Source organism: Pantherophis guttatus, chromosome 1 (genome assembly GCF_059756535.1).
Source record: "Pantherophis guttatus breed Tessera chromosome 1, ASM5975653v1, whole genome shotgun sequence".
NCBI classification, from domain to species: domain Eukaryota; kingdom Metazoa; phylum Chordata; class Lepidosauria; order Squamata; family Colubridae; genus Pantherophis; species Pantherophis guttatus.
This window is the reverse complement of record NC_142063.1, coordinates 174,845,094-174,866,198: the sequence shown is the minus strand read 5'-3', so window position 1 is coordinate 174,866,198 and position 21,105 is coordinate 174,845,094. Positions and strand designations below refer to the sequence as shown.

Here is a 21,105-nt window from a genome sequence, read left to right as displayed (position 1 = left end):
CTGCAACGCCATTTAGAAACTTAGAGTAAGGCGCGGTGCGTAAGTGGACTATACCCTTACTCCTTAACCAGCCGGAGAACTGCCTGGAATTAAATTCAGTCCCCCTGTCGGTTAAGATCTTCTTAACTCTGACCTGGTGCTGGTTCTGGACTAAGTTACAAAATTCCTTAAACTTAGTCAACGTTTCACTCTTGGACATTAGGGGAAAAACGAATCCAAATCTGCTATGGTCGTCTACTATGGTAAGAAAGTACCGTCTCTTACCCACGGAAGGTGCGAATGGACCCACCAAATCCATGTAGACGAGCTGAAACGGGTGTTCAGAGTACCTCTGAGACTTCTCGGGCGCAGATTTCGCCTTCAACTTTGCACTCCTACAAATTGAACAGTCTAGGAATGTGTTACAGTCATTGATCTTGGTTCCCCTTGAGTGTTCGGTTACCTTCTTTACTGTAGGAAAACTCACATGACCTAATCTACGATGCATCAAGTGAGCACATTCATTATGTAGCGGCTCACCTGTAGCAATTGCATTAGCATTTTCAGGTTTCCTACTATCTAACTCTAAGTTAAAATTTAAAAACTTTTTATTAACTTTACATTTGTCTTTACAAGGCTTCCTCTGGTGAAAGTCCTGATCCTCATCACCTAGTTCTAACTGTGATTCATTGTTACTACCAATTGAGATAACATAATTGCTATCACTGCAGGACTCAGCATTCGTATTGGGGGAATAATGAGGCAAGCCACCTATCTTCAAAACCTCCCCAATCACACATTTGTTGTTTTTGATCACAGCTGTTCCTCCTGAGAACAGAATCTCCACTCTAGGGTTCTCAGATATCCTCATCAGGCTTAGCAGATTATGATCTATCTCTGGTGCATACAATGCTCCGTGAATCTTCCCTATCCCAGAGATATAAACATCTCCAATGCCAACAACATTCACCTTTTTACCGTTTGCAACTTTGACCATGGATTGATGCCTTCTCATATTAGCAAACAACCTTCGGTCACTGACAACATGGTTACTGGCTCCACTGTCCATTAACCATAGTTGCTTCCGCTGTTCCCTTGTAAGCTCTGACTCAGTAGTTTCCACTATACCTACAGAGCTATCATTAAACCTGGGATTGTTCCCTCTGTTGCCTCCATTTGGCTTTTTACCCCTTCTGTGGTTAGGAACATCTATACTTGGCTTTCTACCAGGAGGCAATGACCTCCTTTTACATTTATTATCAGAAGGTGCCTTTGAACATGCCCTAGCATTCACATTTTGTGGGCAATCCCTTCTATAATGTTCTCTTGAACCACAATTGAAGCATTCTCCGATAGTATATGCTCTATCTGAACTATCGGGCCTTCTTAAAGGTTTTTCCTTTTTGTGAAAAGCCGCCCTGCATTTTCGCAAGTTATCTTCAGCAATCAGTCTGCCAGATAACACTTCTAAAGATAAGTTATTACAACTAACATTATCCAATTGCGATATAAAATTATCCCAGCTGGGGTCAAGGGAATTGAGTATAACAGTAATGAGGGTTTGTTCAGACACTGTTTCCCCCCTCAACATCAATTCCTGCCTTAACCTGTTTAACTCACATAAGTGTTCATTAATATCTACTCCCGCCTTCAACTTTGCGGAATAGAACTCCCTATAAACTCTGTTTGTAACATGGGAGCTTTTTGAACAAAATAGCTTATGTAGTTTCACCCAAACTTCTGTTACGGTCAGGTTACTAGGTATACTGGGATATAGTGCAGGGTTAATGGACATCAATAAAATACAAAAGGCCTTATGGTGTAAAATATCAACTTCTAAGGACCATGGTCTAGGTGGGGGTTTTAACAGCAACGATAAAACATTTTCTTTCATTAAAATTACTTGAATACTTTTAACCCATTCCTTAAAATTTCCTCCACCCACACTTAAACTTTTAAAATTAGGAGGAAGGACCTGTACATTATTAAACATGGAAATAGACATTAATTGATGTTCAAAATGTGGTCCGTCCTGGAACGGGCAATAAGGCATTGGAATGGAAGCACACAGCACAGTGTCTTCCATCTGGCATTCTGACAATCGTTCCTCCCCAATGGGAGGGATTAAAACTTCACGTTGTGCGGATGCAAAACTCATCCTGGCTTGATCACAAAAACTCGAGGGTCCTCTCTGGTGCACATCTCTAGGAATTTTTGGACGCGCTCCCAAATTCCTATCTTCAGTTGAGGTAGCCTCCGGAACTGTCCTGGATGTCGATGTCATCACGGATGGATATATCCCACTCGTGGCGTGCGCTGAATTAGTCGCAGACATCAGGGGGGCTTTGGGATGCGCAGCTCCTATTTGTTGAGCCGATGGTGCCTGCAAACCATCGCCTAAAATGGTTGCCAAAGTCTCTATCACACTTGCAACCTTACGCTCAACATGAGAGTCTCTTAAATTTTTAGCAGAAGTCACTGATGTCATCAAGGGAGCTAAAGTCTTTATAGCCTGATCTATGATGGCTTCAACAGCAGGTGGCGCAATGTCAACTTGGCCATGCTGGTTTAACAAAGAAGCAGGAACATTTGAATCAGGCAGTCTGTTATCCCCCATTACCCACTTATGGTCTGAGGTGGGGGTTTTAGGAAAAGATTGAAAGTCTCTTACCGATCCGGTGTTTTGTAGGACTTCGATCTTCTTTCCTTTCACGGCTGAATTCTGTAATAATTCACTAGAATCAGCAGTCGGGTTCTGACTTACTGTGGGCAAACCTAAAAACTGAAGGATTGCCTTCCTAAACTCATCATCCACCTCTGTATTTGTTTTCAAGACCTGAAGTGGCGTTCTTCCAGTCTCTACTTCTTTTGGTGATGATGGTTTATTCACTGTCTTAGGCCCTTCAGGAGTTGAGGCCTCTGCTCCAAAACTTATAGCTCCACTATTCTCTAAGTCAATTAGAGTTTGGGGTTTTTCAGCCAAAACATTTTTGGCCTGAGCCCCAGACAGTCCAGTTTGTGACTTCATACTTTGTGCTGCTGCTGCTGCCCTAGTCAACATCTATTCAACTGCAGACATTCAGTCTAGCGCGTTACCACATGAGCGTAAATTCGTTAAACCATCCTCTGCTACCAACTGTGACGAAATGGGGTTGAGGGGTACCCCGGACCGTGAACCAGCTCATGAGTAAACACACTGAGACTGAAATGATTCTGACAGAGGCATCTTGTGTAAAAATATAATTTACTTTAAAACATTTAAAAGGCACTATGTCTTTAAGAAAACACATTAAAAACAAAGTCTTATCTGGGTATGTGAAACAAGGCTATCTCCCTAGATCCCTCTCCACAATACCAAAGCAGTTCACAAAGAATAAAGCTAGCATGAAGGTAAGCAGCTTCGGCGTCGATACATCATCAAGGCAATCATAATGGGAGCAGCACGAGCTTCACAGCTGAAAGTCACCTGAAGTAAAAACAGTTCAAAAAGCAAACATTGCTTGAAGCTTGTGGGAAGAAGAAGGTCCAGCAACAGCAGTCCCGATGATAGCTTGCGTGCTACAAAACAGCAAAAGGCAAGCATCCGTGGGAGTCTCTCTGTAGCGGCGTCTGGATTCCTTATCTGCATTCTTCTCCCATCTGCGGCGTTGCAACAAGCTTCCTGCAGGAGCTGTGCATTTAGGCCTAGATCAGACTAGGCCCGAGTAGCAAGCAAAAGGTCCTTGCTTATATAGGGAGTCAACCTGCAATTAACTAGGGCGGGGAAGGCTTGCAGGTAATTGCCAACAGCAGATGGCTTGATTAAAACCATACTGTTTGTGAGTAGGCAGATGGCCACAGCAATCCTGGAAACACTCGTGACAGGAGGCATGATGTTTTCGGGCAGTTCCAGGCAGCAGAGATCGCAGCAATAGTGTTTTTGGATGGCGGCACCTTGCCTTACGCCCCCTGTGCAACACCTGCTTCGACAAACGAGTCCCAACCTCTGCACTTCCCTGGGCCGCTTCCAGAATCAGGCTCCGACTGAGGCAGCAAAGGCACAGGGGACTTGCCGGGAAGCCCGGCACCATGTTTACAAGATTGCAGTGTCGAGGAAGACTGAAGTGCTGCATCTCTATCGGCCCTTGCTGCGAGAAAACCAGGCTTTCAACGCCTACAGCTATAGGTAGGAAGACGGGGGAATCTCGAGAGTGGAGCCTTCAGTGCCAAATCCCTCTTCTGCCCCCATGAAAATCATCCCCCACCCCACCCACTCCAGTTAAATGTGTGTAGAGTGATAGGATTTGTTTTAAACAGATAAAAAGATCTGTGCTACTCATTATCAAAATCTGAGTGGAAGTGAGGACGCTGCTGATCCTGATGCTGGTAGGCAGAGGCAGAGTTCTTTTTTTCTTGTTTTCCTCCCCAAAAATTAAGGTGCGTCTTATAGTCCGAAAAATATGACATATGTTTAAAATATATGAATATTGAGATGATGATACCATCTTATAGAAATAGAAGAGTTTTATCCCATAATTGATAAATTATCACATCATAGAATAAATACAGGATTGGAGGATTAAGCTTTGAGCTGGAAAAACTAACATGGGAATTTCACAAGCAACCTTGCCTTTATAAAAAAGCTCAGGTACATCTATAAACCCATATCTATGGAATTTGGTTAATGTAATTAATTAGAATGTCAAGCTAATTTTATTGGTGCCTGTTGTTGGCCACTTGAACAACGACTTGACTTGTTTTAGTATGATTTATCTGTCCCTTTTGTTAAACAGAATTGAATTTTAAGAAGCTATAAACCTCTGATGCAGTAATGCAAAAAAAAAAAAAACACCAAAAAACCCACCCTATATAATACTGTATATTCCACTATAGTAGCTGAAGTCTCATCAGAGACAATGTGTTTTATCCAATATTTTATCCAACTGTTTTCCAAAGCAGTTAATTTCATATTCTCTGTAGCTAAGAAAGCTAAACATTGTGGTTTAAATTGCTAATCTGTAAAATACATGTTCTGCCCCTTCTATTATTGCTTCATTTTGCAACCTAGCTATGTTCATTGGCAATGGTTAATTATACTCTGGAAAACTGTCCAACATGAACTTTTAATCTAATCTAAAGTCTGGATTTGTAGCCTCTTCCTATTTAACTTTGCTCATAGGTAAACCAAAGTACATTGGGACTTACTATTAGGATGCCTTTATTAAATCACAGCCTTATTCCTACTGCCTCTTAAATGAGAAACAACAAATCTGTTAGTTTAGTGTTATAACACTGAATGTCTTAATAATACATGGCTGCCACTATCCTACTTTTAATTTATTGACTATTATGCTTATTTCCTATGTGGGTTTTCAGTGTACATAGGTTTTTTTAAATTGGCTATAAGCCTTTTTCCTCCTTTATTAAAATACTAGCTCTTTATCATATGTTCCCTCCCTCTCTCCCTCTCTCCCTCCCTCCCTCCCTCTCTCCCTCCCTCCCTCCCTCTCTGAGTGAATGAGTGAGTGTGTGTAATGACCAGCTTCTCCCCCAGTTCCAAGAAAGTATGAACTCTTGAGAACTTTGTATTTCAAAAGGAGCCTTTTATTGAAAGGGATGAAAGCAAGTCAAAACTCAGAGCAGGCTCTGGGGTCCCTCAGGGCATGCAGTTCAGGATAAAGGAAATTAGGAACCCCCTCCCCACTGTCTGATATGGACTCTGACCAATCTGCAGTGTGAAGATGAATTGAACCAGCCTCTCTGAGAAACAGATAAGAAGAGCTTCTCAGGGTCATCTTGCAATCCACTCGGTCCCCCCCTCCCCTTTCATTTCCCAAAGTGTGAGAATTCTCCAGGCATTCCTAGCGCCAGGCAATGGTTATAAACCAGGTTAAAATTTATACAAAGAGGACCAGGCAGGAAATAGGATACTTAGGACACATAGGAAAAAGAACTAAATGTGGCAACTCCAAATCCTCCCCCTTCTTCCATGAAGAATGACCGATACACGGATCTGACAGTGTGTTTGCACATGCATGTAATTTGTTATGAGGTTTGGAAGAGCAGTTCAGTCAATAAAGATATGTAGACATTATCTTGCAAACCACCATCTGATCCATGGGCATCTTCTGGGGGAAGAGGATAAAATAAGTTAAAGTGTAATAATGCAAGTAAAAAACTGGTGGGGCTTTGATCGTGACTACCCCTCTCTCCTCATGGATATCTTTGAGCTTATTCATTATCTATTCTTCTAAATCCAGTTTAAAATTCACTTGAGATTCATCTTCATTGTCTTCATTATTTTCAGCTATGTGATTGTGATTTACATTAAATGTGATTGATATGATCATATTATTTGTAGAACTTGCAGCTTTTCAGTTAATCAAACCTAGTCCTTTCTATCTCAATGCTGGCAGATAGTGGAATTCGGAACACTGCAGTATCACCCTGTTAGTACATTTAAACAGAACCAATAACACTAGTCGAAACTCTTCTCATTATCCATTCTTCTGTTCACTGTTGTTGACATTAATGAAACTTGGTATCTTTAAAATGCTGAGTCAGCCAGGCCCACAAATGCATTGCTAATATTTAATAATTTTATATGTAGAGATGTACATTTTGCTATGAGAAAAGGTTGGAGTAGGTGTGGTGTATGTGAAGGAGAATTGGTGTTTTTAAGCAAGAAAACAGGTGGGTTGTCACTATCATGGCTCATACCTTTAGGAGTCATGGTGAAATGCTTAGTGATGCCATGCTGGCATACCAATGTGTCTCTGATAGGCATTCCACAAAGAGAAACTACTCAACTGGCCTGTAAGTAAATGATCGATTTTAAAAGGAAATGGGAGAAGGAGAGATTTACTCTGTAATTAGGCCAGATTCTATCATCCCAAAAATGCTTGGCAGAAGGAGGGGAAGAGAACATGGAACAGAGTGAGGCTATGCAGAGTGATGATACTTGATTGCATCCAAGAGGGAACAGGAAGAGAGGGGATGTTCCAAAAATAATACCCAGTGATAGGGCACTGATAGAAGTCAGCATCTGGCTGAGACAGAAATGAAGTGCAAAATAGCAATACTTTCCCATTTCAAAAGGAACTTGATTGGCAGTATTATTGAAATTTGTATCCATGGCTAAAATGGGACTGGAATAGAAATGTAATTCAGTTGCATGCAGTGGTTATGGTACTATGTGATTAAAAATCAAAAGGAGGCCTTTATCAGGAAGAGTTCTTTGTATCATACTTTCCTACATCAAGAAAGCACATTTTCAAACCTCATAATTATAAGTCAAATGGAGCAAACAGAGTCTCTTCCGTGTTAATAATTGTGCTGCTAATATATTTGGAGCAACTTTGTGGGATTCTGTCATGGAACAATAGCTCCCTTGTTGCAGTCAATGTGTGTAAATAAGATCAATGTCTTACATTTAGCTTGCAGATGTATGGGTGTGAAGAAGAAATATGTACATATAACACATTTACTTTTTTATTTTATTTTTGAGAGTGATGACAGGTCTTAATTTTTCTGTAAAAATGGATTTTGAATTTAATTTAATTTAATTAATTCAATTTAATTTAGTATCATTTCTATTTAAATTCTATTCTTGCTTCTTGCAAATTCCTTTATTTGTTTCTGTTGTTTTTTCTGCGAGTCTGATAAGATACAAGGACTCAGCAAAGAATTTCTGATGGCTGAGCAATGTGTAGTCCTGCCCTGGACACCAAGACATCCAAAGGACTGCCAGTTCAGTACAAGAAGGCAGGAAGCCCCAGGAAAGCCTTTTCACAAAATTAGAAAGGAAAGAAGCAAATCAGAATTGAGCTTGGATAGCTGTGGCTCCACATAGGATAGTCACAGCCATTTGTCTAAGTGCATTATTTTAAATATGTAGAATACAACATCTTTTCTTAATACTAGCTTAAGCATACAAGAGTCCAACCTGGACTGACATGTCAGCAATGAGAAGGTGAACCTTTATATTTTTCCCTCCCATGGACTTCATAAAATTCTTTGTCCAGAGGACTTTTGAGGAGGGAAAAATTCAATGGAATGCTGACACCTGCATCCAGAAGGATTTACAGAGTAGGTGCTCCCTTTATATAGCTGTCTCCACAAAATAGAATCTGAGAGGTACTGCAAATTGTCTTCAGCAGACCAGAGGGACCAGTCTCTCCAAACCTAACTAATTTCTGAGTTATTTTGGCATGGTGGAATCAGTGCCTGTGGCAGCTTCATTGCCTTCTTCCAGAAAATATAGAAAATACAGGAACCATGAGGCTCATGGGTGGGAGCTAGAGTAAAAAAAAAAAAAGAAAGCTTATAATCCTTATTTGAACAGTTTGGTTGTAGTAATTAAGGCATCAAGCTAGCAACCCAAGGTCATGAATTCTAGTCCTGCCTTGGACACAAATCCAGCTGGATGACCTTGGGCCAGTGACTCTCTCACAGTTCTATGAATCAGGCATGGGCAAACCACATCTGAAACCTTGCCAAGAAAACTGCAGGGACTAACCCACAAGCCAACACTGACTCCAAGGCAGAAAAACAAACAATTTTAAAAAATTATTTTTCCAAATGATGAGTGTTGAGATGCACATTTGGGAATTTTTTAAAGAAGGCACTGGAACTCATCTCAGTTCCAATTTCTTCTTAAAATTAGGAGAGCCTTCTAAGGAGCCAAGCTTACTAGTGAAGGCCTGTAACTTTGCCTCAAATTGCAGTATTCATCCCTTGAGTGATGGGACTGCACAGGAAATGGCATTGCCTGGAGCAATACGGAATCAAAGATCCATCAAAAAGAAGAGGCGTTTGGCAAGAACAGAAATGAATAAATTATAAGAAATGATTGCTTTCTTTCCCTAATGTGTGCTCATTAAAAGCTGGCAACGTTTTACCAATATGCAAACTGTCAAAACTTTTTTTTTCCTGAAGAGGTAATCCCAAATGGGAAAGCCTGAGAAACAAAAATACGTTGTAGTCAATAAGCAGGTATGTGTGCGCCATGTGTCATGTTGGTAGATGATCTCTGGAGGGCTCGGGACAGAGGTTGCTCCTCTGTTCTGGTCCTATTAGACCTCTCAGCAGCTTTTGATACCATCGACCATGGTATCATGCTGCGCCAGTTGGAGGGATTGGGAGTGGGAGGCACTGTCTTACGGTGGTTCTCCTCCTATCTCTCCGACCGGTCGCAGTCCGTGTTGGCTGGAGGGCAGAGGTCGACCTCAAGGCACCTGGTTTGTGGAGTGCCACAAGGGTCGGTCCTCTCGCCTCTCCTGTTCAACATTTATGTGAAGCCTCTGGGCGAGATCATCCATGGTTTTGGGGTGCAGTGCCATCTGTACGCTGATGACACCCAGCTGTACATCTCCACCCCAGACCACCCCAACGATGCCCTTGAAGTGATGTCCCGGTGCCTGGAGGCCGTGCGGGTCTGGATGGGGAGGAACAGGCTCCGACTCAACCCCTCCAAGACTGAGTGGCTGTGGCTGCCGGCGTCCCGATATAGTCAGCTGGTGCCATCGCTGACTATTGGGGGTGAGACATTGGCCCCCACGGAGAGGGCGCGTAACTTGGGTGTCCTCCTGGACACACGGCTGTCTTTAGAAGAGCATATGACGGCCGTGGCCAGGGGGGTTTCTATAAGGTTCGCCTGATACGCCAGTTGCGCCCCTTTCTGGATCAGGACTCCTTATGCACGGTTACTCATGCCCTTGTTACTTCCCGCCTGGACTATGCAACGCTCTCTACATGGGGCTCCCCTTGAGGAGCACTCGGAGGCTCCAACTGGTGCAGAATGCAGCCACGCGGGTACTTATGGGGGCGACATGGTGCTCCCACGTGACACCTCTCCTGCGCGAGCTGCATTGGCTTCCAGTGGTCTTCCGGGTGCGCTTCAAGGTATTGGTTCTCATCTTCAAAGCGCTCCATGATTTAGGGCCCGGTTATTTACGAGACCACCTTCTGTCTCCGATAACCTCCCACCGGCCAATACGCTCCCACAGAGAGGGCCTCCTCAGGGTGCCGTCTGTCAGGCAATGTCAGCTGGCGACCCCCCGAGGAAGAGCCTTCTCTGTGGGGGCACCCGCCCTCTGGAATGAGCTACCCCCAGGGATACGACTGATCCCGGACTTCTGTACCTTCCGCCGGGCCTTTTTTTATTTCAGCAAGCCGGGCTGGGTTAAAAATCTTTTAATTGGGAATTTTATGGGTAAGGGGTTTTAAATTGGGGAAGCCAAAGATAAATTTAATTTCGTTTTAAAGTATTTTAATATTTGTATTGTGTGTTTTTAATTTTGGCTGTTCACCGCCCCGAGTCCTTCGGGAGAGGGGGCGGTATAAAAATTTAAAAAGTAAATAAATAAATAAATAAATGTGTGTCCGCCCATCCGTCCCCTATGTTAGTATATTGAGAATGAAAAAAAAACCCAAAAAGAAACATGGCATATCTTGGTCAGCCTCCTTTCTCTTATTTTTACAGTAGGCTCTTCAGTATCCTTTTCCTGCCTGATCTCAGAAAGGCAGGATGTTTGTTATCCCACGTCAGCTTATCCTCACCTCTGTGATACCTCTGACTGTGAGAAAGAAGCCTTTTTCCTCTGCTTTTCTCTTTTCTTGACTCTTACAGTATTCAATATCTCCTGCTCCACCTTCTACGCTTTCTGCTTACAGCAAACATTCTCTCAGAAAGAGCCCCTGGCACCTGGTCTTTTCTTCTTAACAGGCTAGCCTTTTCACACCAATGGTCCATTATGGGGAAGGTCTTCCATCCTCACTCCACCCAGACTCTTTCCAGATCAGGCTTTTCCTCTCCCCCTGGCTTGCATGTTGTACCTGTAACTTGAGGATAGTGTACAGTGTACAGTGGAACTCAATAAATCCAAGCAAAATATAGCTTATCATGCTAGGGAAAGATGAATAATGAATGTATTATATAAATTCGTAGAAATCCTAGTGTGTTTGTATGTTTATGTATATGTGGTTGTGTTGCTTCTGGAAGTTAAATGTGACAGCTTGCTAGATGTGATGCTTTGTAAGATGTGCTTCCTTGCTTAATGACATATTTTAAATTATCATTAAAATAAAGCAAAAAATATGTAGGTCTCATTTGTTCTTAATAAATGGAAATGTGGTTAATAACATCTTATGCTCTGAATTAGAAAAGAAATAATTTTAGGTCAACTTTGTTTGCTTATTTACTTACAAAGAGACAAAAATAGCAATTACTCCCTCTCCCTCTCTTTGGCCTCTTTAGTAATTTTCTCAGCATTCACTCACTTCAAATTATATTTTCCTTGCCTCTGATAATCCTTGTATTGCCTCCTGTTATACGTCTCAATCAGTGGTGAAATGTAAAATTTGTTACTACCGGTTCTCTGGGCGTGGCTTGGTGGGGGGGGTAATGTGACTGGGTGGGTGTGGCCAACTTTTTTTTTTTACTTTTTTAAAGCATTTTTTTACAACCTATTCAGCTGATTGTGCGCAAAGCGCAAGCGCGAAGAGAACCGGTGGTAACACCAGTTGGAACCCACCACTGATCCATTCCATACTCCTTCAGCACTCAAAATTATTCAGAGCCAAGCAACTAGCACAATGTCTTTATGATGCTACTATTTTATACTAGCATTTGTTCAATCTAAATTTCTTAAGATCAGCTTTTCAAGTGCCATTAGAGACATGTGTCTCTAATGGCACTTTGAGACTAGAGACAGGACATGTGAAAGTGAATGCTAGAATATGGGTGGCTATATTCCATACTCAATTACTGGCTCAAACTATTCTCTTTTCTCCTTGGCCTTGCCTCATTATCAATGAGGATGATTTTCATTCACATAGAAAAAGACAGTGACAACTAAAATCTCACCCTTGGGCTTCTCGCCAGATCTTCTATTCAGAAATGGATACAATCAGGCTCTCATTAAACACTGGGGAGCCGACACAGAGTGCCAATTGGGTCTAGTCAAATCCCCAGCCGTTATTGCCAATGAATCCTATAGGTACACTGCCTTCTCTATGGTATACTAAGCTCAAAGTACCTAACCAGAAGTAACTTTGCTCTGACATGATGTCATGTCCTTCTCTCAGCTGTTCTTGAAGGCTAATACAGGAAGATTCCCAACCCAGAGAGGCAATGACCCTGCAACTCTGGACATGTGGAAACAACAGAACATGTACTCCTATAGTGTCTATACTACAGAAACATTCATACTAGCCTCATCTCACCAATATTGCACAGGGTACATAGGACATTTCTACACCTCCCTGTTGTTTCAGATACTAATCTGCTACAACATGTAATGTTGTGAAGTTCTACACAGCAGTGTTTAAAATTCATCAGATAATAGCCTGTGCCATAAACTAGTCTTAATGGGCATCTAGTTCATCATTCTAAGAGTGCTCTCTACTGTAATAGATTTAGTCTGCAAATACAGACTTTATCCTCTCCTACCTCCAACTAATGCTCCTACCCCTCCTTTTAGATTCTTTTTACATATTTGTTTTTATATATACCTTTCCGTTTTATATTTTTTAGCTTTTTAAAATAATTATTTTTTATAATCTCATGTATTTTTATGCTTTTTAATTGACCATCCTCCTTTTGATGGGCTTTGACCATAATAAAAATTTGATTGATTGTGATGAATGCTTTCCTTTGGGTTTTTTCTTTTAACGTGAAAGTGTTAAAAGTGTTGGAAAGAAAATGTTGGAAAGAAAGCCTCAGAAGATTTCCAGGAATCAGAAAGTGATATCCAACATTAGATTTTCTCTCTGAGATCTAAGCTTTCTCTAAGATCAAGAAAGGAAAAGTCCTTCTAAGGGATCTTTAGAGAGTGGCCTTACATATGTTTCATGTATTTTTTATATCTTGATTTTGACAATGGCCTTACAGTTTCAGGTTAGGATAGATTAAATACAGATTTTAAAATTTATGGTCTCAATCCACCATGCAGTGCTGCAATGCTTAAAATGCTCAGAAGATTTAACATGCAAAAGCTCAATTATTCATGTCATGGAGCGTTGTTCAAGAGAAAGGAATGGCAAAGAAAGTGCTAAGGATGAGTAAAAGGAGTAGAGATACTTGAGTGATAGTGGATGCCAAGTGATACATGTACAGTATGGACACTTGTCTTCTATTTTATCTTTTGACTCATGGAAAAAGTCTGTTTTGCATATTTTTAACAAGAATTGCCCCTATAATGATTATGTGTTTCAGGTTTGCATGGACTATTGTAAGAATTCTCACTTTTGCTTTAGGTGTCACCATTTGGGAACTTATGACCTTTGGTGGAAAGCCTTATGATGGGATTCCAACAAGAGATATTCCTGACTTGTTAGAGAAAGGAGAGCGATTACCGCAGCCTCCTATCTGCACCATTGATGTTTACATGGTAATGGTGAAATGTGAGTAACTTTAATTTGATTCTAGCTTTTTGGATGGGCGAGTTTTACTGAAAGAGTTTCCCTTGCAGCTGGCTGTCACAAATCCTTTGTAGCAATGCGGCCATTTTGAAGCATCATTGAAGCAGTTATGTTAATTATAATCAAATAGTATACCTTAACATCTTGAAGTTTGTAAGGAGATGAATCTGATTGAAGGGCCGTGTGTTAATTGAATCCTTATTGTTGGTAGATAATATTTATTTGTTTAAATTTATTTGTTTAAATTTCTATACCGCCCTTCTCCAATGTAGGACTCAGGGCGGTGAACAGCCAAAGTAAAAACAAGACATACATACAAAACATACAAAATCTAAAATCCGTTTAAAATAATTAAATAAATTTTGGCCGTAATTAAAACATTCCAATTTAAAATCCGTTTAAAATTTGACTCAAGCCAGCCCAGCTAGTTGAAATAAATGGGTTTTTAGGGCCCGACGAAAAATCCGGAGGTCTGTTATTGTACGTAGCTCTGGGGGGAGGTTGTTCCAGAGGGTGGGCGCCGCCACAGAGAAGGCTCTCCCCCTGGGGGTCGCCAGCCGACATTGTCTGGCGGACGGCACCCTGAGGAGGCCCACTCTGTGGGAGCGTACTGGCCGGTGGGAGGCTATTGGTGGCAGAAGGCAGTCTCGTAAGTACCCCGGCCCTAAGCCATGGAGCGCTTTAAAGGTGGTCACCAACACCTTGAAGCGCACCCGGAAGACCACCGGGAGCCAGTGCAGCTCGCGCAGGAGAGGTGTCACGTGGGAGCGCCTCGTCGCCCCCAAAATCCCCCGCGCGGCCGCGTTCTGGACCAGCTGGAGCCTCCGGGTGCACCCCAGGGGGAGCCCCATGTAGAGAGCGTTGCAGTAGTCCAGGCGGGAAGTGACGAGTGCCTGAGTGACTGTGCGTAGGGAGTCCCGATCTAGAAAGGGGCGCAACTGGCGTATCAGGCGGACCTGATAAAAAGCCCCCCTGGCCACGGCCGCCAAATGATCTTCTAACGACAGCCGTGCGTCCAGGAGGACGCCCAAGTTACGAGCCCTCTCCGTGGGGGTGAGTGATTCGCCCCCAATAGCCAGCGATGGCGTCAGCTGGCTATATCGGGACGCCGGAAGCCACAGCCACTCGGTCTTGGAGGGGTTGAGTTGGAGCCTGTTTCTCCCCATCCAGGCCCGCACGGCCTCCAGGCACCGGGACATCACTTTAAGGGCATCATTGGGGTGGCCTGGGGTGGAGATGTACAGCTGGGTGTCATCAGCGTACTGATGGAACTCCACCCCGAAGCCACGGATGATCTCACCCAGCGGCTTTACATAAATGTTGAACAGAAGGGGCGAGAGGACCAACCCTTGTGGCACCCCACAAGCAAGGTGCCTCGGGGTCGACCGCTGCCCCCCTGTCAACACAGATTGCGACCGGTCAGAGAGGTAGGAGGAGAACCACCGCAAAACGGTGCCTCCCACCCCCAACCCTGCCAACCGGTGCAACATGATACCATGGTCGATGGTATCAAAAGCCGCTGAGAGGTCTAACAGGACCAGGATAGAGGAGCAACCCCTATCCCGGGCCCTCCAGAGATCATCCACCAATGCGACCAATGCCGTTTCCGTGCTGTACCCAGGCCGGAAGCCGGACTGGAGCGGGTCTAGATAGACAGCTTCATCCAGGTACCGGGGAAGCTGTTGCGCCACCACACTCTCAACAACCTTCGCAATGAAGCGAAGGTTGGAGACTGGACGATAGTTAGCCAAAACAGCCGGATCCAGAGAAGGCTTCTTGAGGAGGGGCCTCACCACCGCTTCTTTCAAAGCGGCCGGCAGGACTCCCTCACTCAAAGAAGCGTTAACAATCTTCTGGAGCCAGCCTCGTGTCGCCTCCCGGGAAGCCAGTACCAACCAGGAGGGACACGGGTCCAATAAACATGTGGTCGCGTTCAGCCGTCCCAGGACCCTGTCCATGTCCTCGGGAGCCACAGGATCGAACTCCCCCCAGATAACACTCTCAAGACCTGCCTCAGTCATCCCATCTGGACATACCCAGTCAGAGGCCAGTCCTTCCCGAATCTGAGCGATTTTGTCATACAGATACTGCACAAAATCCTCAGCTCGACCCTGCAAGGGGTCATCCCGCACCTCCAGATGGAGGAGGGAGCGGGTCACCCTAAACAGGGCGGCCGGGCGATTATCTGATGACGCGATAAGAGCGGCAAAATAATTAGTTTTCGCCGCTTTTATCGCCACTAGGTAGGTCTTAATATGAGACCTCACCAGTGTTCGGTCAGGTTCGGAGCGGCTGGTCCTCCAACTACTCTCCAGGCGTCTTTTCCGGCGCTTCATCTCCCTAAGCTCCTCGGAAAACCAAGGAGCTAGGTGAGTTCGGTGCCGGGTCAGAGGCCGCAAAGGCACGACTCGGTCCAAGGCCCCGGCAGCCGCACTATCCCAGGCGGCCACCAGGTCTTCGGCCGAGTCATGAGCCAGAATCTCAGGAAATGGCCCAAGCTCCATCTGGAACCTATCAGGGTCCATCAGGCGCCTGGGGCGGAACCACCTGGTCGGTCCCGCCTCCCTGCGGCAGGGTGCAGCGGTTAGAAAGTCCAGTCGAAGGAGCGAGTGGTCAGACCATGACAAGGGTTCGATGGCTATATCCCCTATATCAAGGCCACTCAACCACTGACCAGAGACAAAAACTAAGTCCAGAGTGTGTCCTCCCGTGTGAGTGGGGTCATGAATTAACTGAGTAAGGTCCATGGCCGTCATGGAAGCCATGAACTCTCGAGCCACCTCAGACGTTTCACCGATAGATGGCAGGTTGAAATCCCCCATGATGGCAAGTCTGGGGGTGCCCACCGCCACCTCGGCTATAACGTTAAGGAGCTCGGGCAGGGCCATTGCCACGTGGCAGGGAGCCAGGTACGTGACCAACAGGCCCATCTGTACTCCACGACCCCACTTCACAAAGAGGGACTCACATCCGGCTATCTGTGGAACAGTGGTCTCCCTTGGATCCAGACCTTCCTTTATAATAACCGCCACCCCCCCGCCCCTGCCCTGAGCCCTCGGCTGATGAAATGCATGGAAGCCTGGTGGGCATATATCCACGAGGGGGACTCCCCCCTCCTGGCCCAACCAGGTCTCCGTAATGCCCGCCAGGTCCGCCTCCCCCTCCTGAATAAGATCGTGGATGAGGGGGGCTTTATTAACAACGGACCTGGCGTTGCACAACATCAGCCGGAGGCTCTGGCCCTGAGAATCTGAACAACCTGGGGAACAAGAAAAGCATTGGGGACCGGAATGCGCAATCGCTCTAAGATAGCGAGTGCGCATTCCCCGCACATAATATGGTCCCCAGCTTCCGCCATATCTGCCCCTCTCACTCACTGTGCTGATGGAACAGCCCTCTTCAAATCGAACTCCAACCCCCTCCCCGACCTCCGGTTCTACGTCCCTAATGTCGCAGCCCTTCGCTAAGGCCATGTATTGCCATGCATCAAATCCATTGCGGACAAATGACATCCCTTTCTATGACAACTGGTTTATTAGATGATAACATTTCATGTTGTTCTAGAAACATATATGAAAAGTTGTAAAGAGATTAACATTTTTTCAAATTATAATATAAAAAATCTAATGAAACAAAACCAGTTTGGGGGTGTAGTTTTCCTTTGTATAACCAGCCATTTATAGATGTTGATATGTCATGCTAACTAGAGTGCATCTCTGTGAGAACATTAGAATCAAGGAGAATCTGGAGACAAATTATTTTGTTTATGTTTGCATCTGGATTCTCACCTGGCACATCCCACTCCCCAACTGTTCAGCTGCTAGAAGATGTAAATCCTGGAGCTCCAGTTTTAATTTTAAAAGAATTAAGAAATACTCTGTGGTATTTCTGGTTTAATTTAAATGAGATTAACAAACAGCCATTTTTTCCATGTGGCTTGCTGCTCACATATACAGGTGAAAACATTATCATAAGATACAAAGAAGATGATCCCACTAATGGTTTGAGTTGAATGGTAGCAGCAGGGCACAGCAATTGGATAGGAAGCATCAACTTTATACTGGCTAAGTGGAAGAAGGAGAAGGAGAAGAAAAAGGAGAAGAAAAAGAAGAATTCCTGCTCTGGTATTATATGCTAGATGATAATCAAGTCTTTAGCATATGAAAGCTAAAAGAAAAAAAAGCAAAACCATAATTGATATCAACCCAAATGTCAAATAATAACATAGTGCAGGGAATGAGGAAGACGTAAAAACATCCAAAATTAATGTGAGATATTTTGGCCTTGAGTCAGTTAAAATCATGGTCAATGTAGAGGCTGTAAACTGGACCCATTAACTGAGAAATGTTAGTTTAGTTTGGGTTCTCTTGGGAGCAGTTAATATCTCATCTTTTGTTCTTCTATCTGCTTTTCTCAGAGTAGACTTAAATACAAGAAATTTAAATGCATGCTTTCACAAGAGCATAACTTTTTAGAATTCTGTTGTAAGTATCAAAAATAAATACATTTTTCCCCTTTGGAAGCTTTACACTGCAACACAGTTGTCATTTCAATGATAAATTGTCTTGTCGCCTGCTACATATCTGACTGCAGGTGGAACTACATGTGATTGAAAATCCATCCACAAAAGTTACTATTTGTCCATTGAAAACTTTTATTTATTATATTAGTTGATATAATTTCAGTGGGCAAATAAATGTTTTTTATTGATTCTTCTGACATAAACTTCAGTTGACTAAGATTTATATCAAGTCTGAATTATTCATGTCAGACAAACTAGACCAGAATTTCACACTTTGCACTGGAAATTAAAATTCTATTTGAATCTAAGATTTTTATTGTAAGCTGCTTTAGAAATGTGCAAATAAATATATTGTTTTATTGATAATAAATAGCAAAAATACTGATTCTGAAAATAAATTATTAGGCCTTGTCATCACTGTTGTTTCATTATTCTTTTTTCCTCAGTTTCCTTAATAAAGTTATCCTAATAATTTTTTGATTCATTTAAAATAAGAGAGGCATATTGATGTATTATGAGCAATAGAAAAATGCTCATGATGATTTGTTCATCCCTCTTTTGGTGGAATGAATTGCATGATCGTAGTTTGGGAAGTATTAATCTATATGGAGTGGATCCATATTTCTTCCTATTAATTTTTATACTGCACTGAGCGATCCTATAATATCTGAGAACATAGATATGATTGTATATAGAGGCAATTTCACAAGTTGTCTTTGGTGTCAGTCATGCATTCCAACTAAACAAAGAAGGGAGATTTTAAATAAGCAGGTAAGACTCATTGTATTTGGACTTCCTGTTGAACAATGACAGATTTGTAGGCATGTCAATGCTATTTTCAATTAGGCTTGCTCTTAGATAGACATAGGCAAACCTATGGCACGCATGCCACAGGTGGCACATGTAGCCATATCACTGGGCACGCCAGCTCAGCTCTGGTGTGCATGCACACACCTGCCATCTGATTTTCGGACTTTCTGGGCCCACCAGAAGTAGGGAAACAGGCTGTTTCCTGCCTCCGGAGGGCCTGGGGGAGTGGGGAAGGCCCGTTTTTCTTTCTCACCTGGCTCCAGATCCTGTCTGTGCATCTGGGAAGGGCGAAAACAGCCCTTCGCACTCCCTCGGAGGCCTGAAAGGGCCCATTTCCCAACTCCTGGTGGGACAGGAAGTGACGTTTTTTGCTGTCCCCAGCCTCCAGAGACTCCTAGAGAGGCCTCTAGAAGCTGGGGACAGCAAAAAAGTCACTTCCTGTCTCACCGGGAGTTGGGAAATGGGCCAACCGGAGGAGTGGGAAAGGCTGTTTTCGCCCTCCCCAGATGCACAGAGAGGATCTGGAGCCAGGTGAGAAAGAAACGGGCCATCATGTGCCAGGAGCGGGGGGAGGGGTTGTGCGCGTATGCACAGGGTGGGCCACATAGAATTATGGTGTGGGCACGTGTGCTCGCGAACCTCCCCCACCCCCCCCTCCTGGCACGCGATGGCAAAAAGGTTAGCCATCACTGGACTAGGGCCTATTGCCAAGCAGAATCTATCTGTTAGTAATGCTTTGTACCCTTTGGCTTACAGAAGAGAAATAGGGCAAAGTAACCATTTCTTCTAAGCTTTGTAAGAGACAGGAAAAAGAAACTTTCTTCACATGGCAAATGCTTCCCTAGCAGCCATAGATACCAACTAGGCTGTATATGCACAGATATGAGCCATGCTTGGGCAGTGGTTCAAATGCAGTATTGCAGGTAATTCTGCTGACTACCAGCAGTTTGAGTCTCACCAGCTCAAGATTGACTCCACCTTCCATCCTTCCGAGGTCAGTAATTTGAGGACCATGACTGTTGGGGGCAATATGCTGAGTCTGTAAACCACTTAGAGAAGGCTATAAAGCATTGTGAAGCAATATATAAGTGTAAGTGCTATTGCTAGAGTCACCATTAAAAAATACACAGAAATATTAATGATGGCAGCATGAAATTCAGTAAAAAAAACAACAACACTCATGAATATTCATGTTGTCATGTTTAGCCGCCTTTATGCTTTTGAAAAATGTTTATTTTTAAAGATATTTGTTCCTTGCAATATAAAGAAGATTCTAAAAGATGTACCTGGATGGGAATATTAAGAGACAACCAAAATCTACATAGCAGCTGGAACTGAACATATAATTGTCAGACTCAAACTGGGATTCAGAAGTTGGAAGATGGACATTATAGCTCTCAGCCACAAGCAGAGAGAGAAATAACTAAAATGCTTTACAGAACAGATAACGCAGGCAATCACAAACAATAGTGATAATGTGTGAAGTAGAATGAACGGTAAAAAAGAAAAGAAAAAAGAATATATGCAAAAAAGCATGTACCTTATACCAATGTTTATTGCAAGTCAGAGCCTACTGAATGTATTTAGTTAAGAGGTTAGAAAGAGGTTTTAAAAAATAAGATGGTTGATTTACAGAGTGTCGTAAAGAATAATAATGTTTAAAATGGAAATTTGAGGGCATGATCAAATTGAGTTTTAGAAATAAAGTGGTCTTCTCTAATTACTATTTTAATTAACCATTTATGAAAAAAGGAAGTCTTATAGCAAAAGCACTTTTTCTCTCTTTTTGCACATGGCCATAGGTTGGATGATTGATGCTGATAGTCGGCCCAAGTTCAAGGAGCTGGCTGCTGAATTTTCTAGAATGGCTCGGGATCCTCAAAGATATTTAGTCATTCAAGTAAGTGGCCTGAATTTATCTTATTTTCTTTCTCCTCCTGCTCCTTCCTGGTTGATAATGACTGTGCAACCATTTTCTCAGCATTTTGTGGTTTTTTAACCTTGAATTTTTGAAATGTCTATGCATTTTCAGAACAGTCTCTATCACTGTTTTGGATTTTGAGAGTAGATGAAGTGTTCTCAAGTGACTGAAAACAGATAAATTGGGGCATACGTTACTTCTGTTCTATTTAGTAGAAAATGAAATATGCCGTTTTGTGTTAAAAGCCAATTGCAAAAAAAACCTTAGTAGTTCTGTCAATCACAATGCTTTCAAAATATCCTCTATATAATGTAGGATATATTTGTAGCTCAAATCAGGGCATTTGAATATGCTCACCTTCATGAAGGTGGTTCAGATAAGAGGCTGGTCGACACAAACATTACATGTTTATTTGCCTCACCAAGGTTAGCTACACTAAGGTTAGTTACAAATATGTATTAGATCAGCAAAC

General features: G+C 43.1%; 1 protein-coding gene across 4 annotated transcripts in view; it reads left to right on the top strand.

Annotated features, from left to right (window-relative positions):
- Nucleotides 1-21,105, top strand: part of ERBB4 (erb-b2 receptor tyrosine kinase 4) — a 1,174,706-nt gene that overhangs the window by 1,108,239 nt on the left and 45,362 nt on the right. For all 4 annotated transcript variants that reach the window (XM_060688174.2, XM_034433703.3, XM_060688175.2 and 1 more), the window contains exons 23-24: nt 13,216-13,362; nt 20,515-20,612. In XM_060688174.2, coding sequence (XP_060544157.2) covers nt 13,216-13,362; nt 20,515-20,612 — 245 coding nt within the window. The remainder of the gene's footprint in view (nt 1-13,215; nt 13,363-20,514; nt 20,613-21,105) is intronic.